Genomic DNA, 6,439 nt, shown 5'->3' with positions numbered 1-6,439 from the left:
CTTTGGCCAAAGATCTCCACCCACGCTCCAGCCATCGTCTAGGTCTCACTGCGGCGCCTTTTCCGTTATTTGTTTAATTTTTCTCCCCTAGTCCTGTTCCAAGTGTTTGAGAAGGGGGAACGTACTTTGTATTAAACCACAAACTCCACGGACGAGAGATATGTGTGTGAAGGTGTGGAAAATTTGAATCAACGTGTCGTTGCTGCTACGTGTATCTTCTCGTCTTTCTTCCCCCCTTTCCCTTTTACTTTCATGATGTTAGCTTCAACATGCCGACCCGCTTTAAGAAGACACGCCACCAGCGTGGCTCGACATTCTGCGGCTATGGTCGCGTCGGCAAGCACCGCAAGCACCCTTCCGGTCGTGGTAACGCCGGTGGCGAGCACCATCACCGCATCAACTTCAGGAAGTACCACCCCGGCTACTTTGGCAAGTGTGGGATGAATCACTACCACAAGAAGAAGAACACGACATGGAAGCCAACAATCAACCTGGACAATCTGACGAAGCTGATGGCGAAGGACGAGGCCATGAAGGCCAAGAAGGGTGAAGCCCTCCCCGTCATTGACCTACTAGCCAACGGCTATTCGAAGCTGCTTGGTAACGGCCACTTGCAGGCACCGTGCATTGTGAAGGCCCGTTGGGTGAGCAAGCTTGCCGACAAGAAGATCCGCAAGGCTGGTGGTGCTGTGGTGCTACAGGCGTGATGTGGACAGACGGTCCACTGAGGCAATCTTTTTTTCATTTCTGTGTCTGTGTTGTACTAACTGAGTCTACGTTGTTCAGCATATGTGTACTTTTGTCTCTTGAGTGCTTTCTGTGAACTCACCGTACACTGACCATATACTTTCTTTTCCCCATTACTGCATGCCGTAGGTTAGTGTAGATCGAGTTGCGTGTGTGGAGATGACAGGTGATGTTCGGCCGTCCCTGCTATTAATTGTTTTTGCTTCAGCGTTCATAACCATGCTGAATGGTGCTGTTGCTGGCGTGTGACGGCGGAGTGACATCGCTGTAAGAGCAACTCCAAACAAATATTGTTAAATGCACTGTGGCCAAAGTTAACTTTGGTTTCAACGCAGTTGTGAACTGCCAGTGTTGCCGCATGTGGTACGTTGCTTATGTATGTATGTGGAAATATGATGAGTTGCCTGTGTTTGTAGTGGGGGCATTGAAGGGCAGGCGCATTCCCTTCCCCGTAGGGGTAGTGTGGACTCAACTGGTATTTAACAATTGCATGAAAGGTTAATTTTTTCTTTTCTTTTTATTTATATTGTGACCCAAATGGAATATCAAAGTGTTTGAAGGTGCTCCGAAAGAGAGACTGAACGACGTGTGCTGCTCGGTTGAACTGTTGCTGATTGTTGCTGTGACTGATGGCGAACATTTGCCAACAATGCGCAGTTTCGTTGTTGTCTTGGCTGCCTTTGTGCTGTCGGCGAGGATGTAGCGTTGCGTCTGAAGGTTTTACTGTTCTTGGTCCAACGGAGGCTGTATAATTACTGCAGTGTGTACCGTGTTTTATAAATATTGCATTCAAGAGGTGCAAGCAGTGTCATTTTTAGCTCTTGCTAACCTCTTTGTGCCCTTTTTTCTCTTTAGAGGGTTTAAATATTTAATTTTCCTCATTTCGTTCGGTTACGCAGCTTTTTGCTACTGTTTGCCTTTGAGTCCAGCGAGTTGAAATAGTATGGAAGAAGATGAGGCGTTTGCCAATCTTGTTGGCGTCCTGCAGGTCGTAAAGAGCGATGGTGTTTCCGCATTCCAGTATCCCGACGTCGCTGTGAAGTATCGTTTCAATGAGTCTTTGGCTGTGTTATCAAAACCACCACTTAATGTTGCAGCGGCCGAACTTCTGGTACGGAAAGTATTCGAGGTGTTTGCAGATACAACAATTGTAGAGTATCAGAGGGACATGTGCAGCGGCAGGGAGTCACTGGCTCTGCGACACCTACACGAGCGCTACCAACAAACGTTTGCGATTATTAGTGATTGGTGCGGAAGGTTAAATAGTGAGGAGTCAGTGGCGCTCTTTACAGTATCATTGCGGTGTCACCTGCTTCAGCCGGACCTTCTAACAGATGAGAGCCCACCGGGGAAAAAAGAGCTGCTTAGTTTTCTAGAATTGCACGGCCACAGAGTTCTCAAAAGTATTGAGGAAGCTGGTTCGGCGCACTCGTTTACGCGTGTTGTTGACGGCTCGTGTGACGAGGTGCTACAAGAACTTCATGACCTTACTTTATCTTCCACGTCAGACATAAAGGCATTGTGGAAATCTGTTTTGGTTAATTGTACACTGGACCGCATTGCCTCGCTGGATGACGACGACTTTACCGTGGCCAGAATCCAGTCGTATATGCAGTGGAAGGATGACGTGGTGGATGTATTTGTGCGCATGGCACTGTCACCTGATCCAGATGACTCCGAGCAGCGCTCTGAGGTCAACCGTTGGTGTAAGGACTTGGAGCAGCTGTTACTGGTCAGTTATGGCCAGAAGCGGATTGCCAGTTTTTGGGATGTTGTTGTCGAGTACCCAGACTCGACGCCAACCCTTCAAGATCTTCGCTTTTGCCTGCAACGTTGCACAGATGACACACTGCGAAATGGGTTAATTAAAACGGTAAAGTGGATGCTGGTTTCGCGCCTTCACCGGGCTGGCACACGCACGGAGGACATATTGGCTATCTTGATTGGCACCATTCATTCACTCTGTGTTCTAGTACCTAAAAATGACCAGAGTTCGATGATTTTTACTATTGTTGGAGATACGTTAGAGCACTTAAAAAAGCGTAAAGACTGCGTATCTGCCGTCGTACAAGCGATGACGCAACCGAGTGGGGATTCCACACTAAACATTGACTTGCGTAACTATGCAAGCACTGGTAGTGCGCTCGATAATGGTGATAGTTTCGAGGGCGTATGGGATGCCACACTCCCCGGCACTGAGCAGTCCTCTCTTTCGCTGCATGAGAAGCCCGACGTATTGCGTGTACTACTCGCTACGATAAGCGTGAATTCACTCGTGGAAGAATATAGACAGGTTTTAGCTTCCCAGCTTCTAGGAAAACCGATGCACAACTTCGATACGTCAGCGGAGGAAGAGGTGTTGGAGCGTTTGAAGTGTGCGTTCGGTGAAGATGTATTGGCACCGTGCGTGGTTATGATTCGGGACATTCAGGCGTCTCGACGTTACACGCAGCAGTTGGGAGAAATGCATGAGGGCCGTGCCACCAGTGACAAGACTTCTTCGGTGGAGTCGCGGAGGGACTGGCCGCTGAGTCTAGATGTCCTTTCTACAACATCGTGGCCCAAGTTGTCTTCATGCCTTCCCGCCGGAGAGACACAACCTATACCTGACAAGTACAACCCTCACCCGGAACTTGCATCTGCGATGGATGACGCCAAGGAGGGATATAAGCGTTTAAAAGCGAACCAAAGACTTGAGTGGGTTCTTTCCCACGGAAATGTCACACTGGAACTTCAACAGAAAGAAGTCTCTGCATCCAGGTTTGTGGCTGTTACGTACGATCTGTCGCTGTTCTCTGCGTCCATTGTGTTATACGTGCGTGACATATCAGCTGAAGTGGATGCTCCAGCACCCTTAGTTGCGGTTGCAGAGCGCATGGGTGTTAAGCCACAGGTTTTGCAGCAACGTATTTCCCATCTCATCCCGTCTGTGCTATTGTCGGCGGATGATAACAAAACTTTATCGGTCCAGACGAACTACGTGTCTACGTCTAACTTCACCTTTGACGACGCTGAAGAGGGCGAGGAGCAGCCCGCTGGTCTTTCACCTGATCAGATGAACATGCTGCTCTCCATGCTAAAGGCAATGCTCAAAGCCAGAGAGGCGTGTGGGGCGAGTGACATCTTTAACAGTATGAAGATGTTCGGCCAGTTCCAGGGCAGCATCGATGACATGCGGCGACTTCTGCAGATATTCGTTGCGCAGGGCAAGCTTGCGGTCAATGAGGCCAAATTGTATACGTTGCCCAAGGGTTGAGTGAGGGAGGGCCAGCAACAAGGGGAAGGGTCGGAAAGAGGGGTGGTTGTACTGGGAGGGGGAAGGGCACAAAGGCGATTGTTCTACAAATCGGTTCCTCCGTATGCCTGAGGAACATGAACACATCTTTTCCTTGCTTTCGTCTGCTTTTTTTTGACCTATTATTCGGGAAGAGTACTTGTTTCGATACACCTGTCGTTAACACTGCTGTTGGGTCATTGACAGTGTTCGGCAGTGGTATAATTCCGAAATACTTCATTTGTTTCACTGTTACTATGACCTGTTGTTCTTTCACTTGCTTGACTCAACAAAGTACCGATACGGAGCGGTATTGAAGTAGGGGGCATTTGGGGCTTTTCGTGGACAGTTCTATGAGGTATGAGACGCCAACCGTTTCCCTTCGTAGCGCGGCAGCAATACCTTGAAAACGGCTATGCTATTTTGCCCAACGCACTCAGTCCATCCCTTGTTGGGCCGCTGCGGGAGGCGCTTATCGCTTCAACGGTTGCTCGCTCTCGATATTTTATTGATATGCCCGATATTGAGTCCATGTTAAAGTCAAAGGGGAAGTTATCGGACCCTCTCTACACTAATGTGATGGCGAGGTTGCGGAAACGCAAGCATATTTTACGCCAGTACCGGGCGGAGAAACGGCAGCGAAGGCGGTTGGCGGAAGTCGCCGCCAAGGTTTTAAATGGCCGGAAAAAAGAGGACCTCAGCGGGGAGGAATTGTGGAAACTGAGTGAGGCGTTAACGAAGGAAGTTGCCAAAATGTCGGGAAGGGGGTGCCAGGCAACGATATTTAACGACCCCCAGATGCTGCGGGCAATCAATGAGTATCGATGCAATGTTTGGATGACGAACAAAGATTTGCAGCATATCGTGCGCGATAGGTCCTTCGCGGAGCTGATCGGTGGTGTTGCAACAAATGTTGGTGGTGTCGATCGGCCGGTTCTGTTTAGCGATGCACCGATGCTTAGGGAACCCTACGGCAGCCCGTTTGGGTATCACTGTACGGCTCCGACGATTGGTGTGAAGACGAATAGTGGTCGCACGAGTTGTGTGTCACTACTTGTGTTTACTCATCAACCTGACAGTCAGACCATGCCTCTGTTTGTGCTAAAGGGTTCTCACCGATTTGTGAAGGAGCAGTACATCACGCGTATTTCTCCTGGAGACCTCTGGATGCCCTTTATTCCGATGGAAACACACATCCCGGAACAATTAAAGCGCTTTAACTTCGATAGTAGCGTTGTGGGAGTTCCTATTGAGGGCGGTGATGCGATCGGCCCCGGCACAATTATTGCAGTTGATCCGCATCTCATGATCGGCATGGGCTGTAACGCCTCCCCCTCGCGGGTTGTCGTGTACAGGATGAACGTTGTTTCGGAAGACGCCACTCCTTTCATGGGCGCCCCGTCGTGGATTGTTGGATGGCGGTCCCTGCGCAGTGAAGTTAGTTTCTCGGCTCCGGTTGTGTTCCCGCCTCTACACCAAGTCACAGCAGCAACCAGTTGATGTTTGAGTGGGTGGAGTAGGGTTTGAGTCATGTTTTTTTTCCTGTTCTCCTTTATCACACGCGGGTGCAGCGCCTGGCGCAGCGGCTTCAAAAATCACCCCCGCTTCTTTTTTCCTGTTCCCCCTTTGGAACCCAGTGTGGTTCGAGGAGTGCCGTATGGGGTATCTTCTGCAGTTGTCGCTTGTCTTTGTTGATATTTACCCATCACATTCATTATCTTTCTATTTTCTCGACCTCCTTTTGTACTTTGTTCAATATCTTCTTCGAAATCAGCCAGAACCCCTGTTCACCTGCAAGGAGAGTAAAGAGTGCGAAAACACTCAGCGGGGTGGCGAAGAGGTGGGGAACGTGGGCGGAAGGGGAATTAACTCGTTACGTGCCTGGTTGTGTATGGATGCTGATCTTAACGGTTTGCGGAAACGCCTAGTTGAGGCACATGAACGCGTTGGTAGGATGACTTTCCTGATGCTGCGCGCTGTGTTACAACACATCGCACAGCGTCGTCCTCGGGCAGCAGTTTCTAGTGTCAACGGCCTCAACACCTCTGCGGAGTTGTCTCGCGTTAAATCCTCCGCAACGCGTGACAATAACAGTAGAGGACATACTGCAGAGCCTGCTACCAAGAGAGGCCGTGCAGTCGCAGTTGACCAAGCGAAACTGAGTCGAGACTTCTACCGTGCGGCACTGGAGGCGGCCCGGCAGCGTGCGGTGGAGGAACATCAGGGTGCGAGTACTGCTATGAGTGATGGACAGGAGGGGGATGAATATACCCCTTCGGTCGCCTTGCTTTTGTTGCAGACGGCAAGGGAGCGCGCCATTAAGCTTGCGGTGTTTCTTCGTTTTCGTTTAGCTGCTGTCCGTGGACAGCAATTGAACGAAGAGTGTGAGCTTCGCTTCTCGTATTATTTGTTACGCCG

The 6,439-nt window shown here is 49.9% G+C and overlaps 3 protein-coding genes across 3 annotated transcripts; all 3 read left to right on the top strand.

The window, feature by feature from the left end:
* Positions 1–269: 269 nt before the first annotated feature.
* On the top strand, positions 270–707 carry TEOVI_000567600 (60S ribosomal protein L27a; the record flags this gene model as incomplete). Its single annotated transcript, XM_067220161.1, has 1 exon — positions 270–707. One exon carries the CDS (start codon positions 270–272, stop codon positions 705–707), a length of 438 nt encoding a protein of 145 aa, XP_067076262.1.
* Positions 708–1,690: 983 nt separating this feature from the next.
* On the top strand, positions 1,691–4,003 carry TEOVI_000567500 (Cullin family, putative; the record flags this gene model as incomplete). Its single annotated transcript, XM_067220160.1, has 1 exon — positions 1,691–4,003. The coding sequence occupies one exon, from the start codon at positions 1,691–1,693 to the stop codon at positions 4,001–4,003; it is 2,313 nt and encodes a 770-aa protein (XP_067076261.1).
* A 378-nt stretch (positions 4,004–4,381) lies between these two features.
* On the top strand, positions 4,382–5,521 carry TEOVI_000567400 (uncharacterized protein; the record flags this gene model as incomplete). The annotated part of the gene is made up of 1 exon (XM_067220159.1): positions 4,382–5,521. The coding sequence occupies one exon, from the start codon at positions 4,382–4,384 to the stop codon at positions 5,519–5,521; it is 1,140 nt and encodes a 379-aa protein (XP_067076260.1).
* Between the last annotated feature and the right edge of the window lie 918 nt (positions 5,522–6,439).

Source organism: Trypanosoma equiperdum (assembly GCF_001457755.1).
Source record: "Trypanosoma equiperdum strain OVI genome assembly, contig: ctg_1070, whole genome shotgun sequence".
In the NCBI taxonomy this organism is placed as follows: Eukaryota; Euglenozoa; class Kinetoplastea; order Trypanosomatida; family Trypanosomatidae; genus Trypanosoma; species Trypanosoma equiperdum.
The sequence above is the reverse complement of the archived record's forward strand: the minus strand, read 5'-3'. Positions and strand labels throughout refer to the sequence as shown.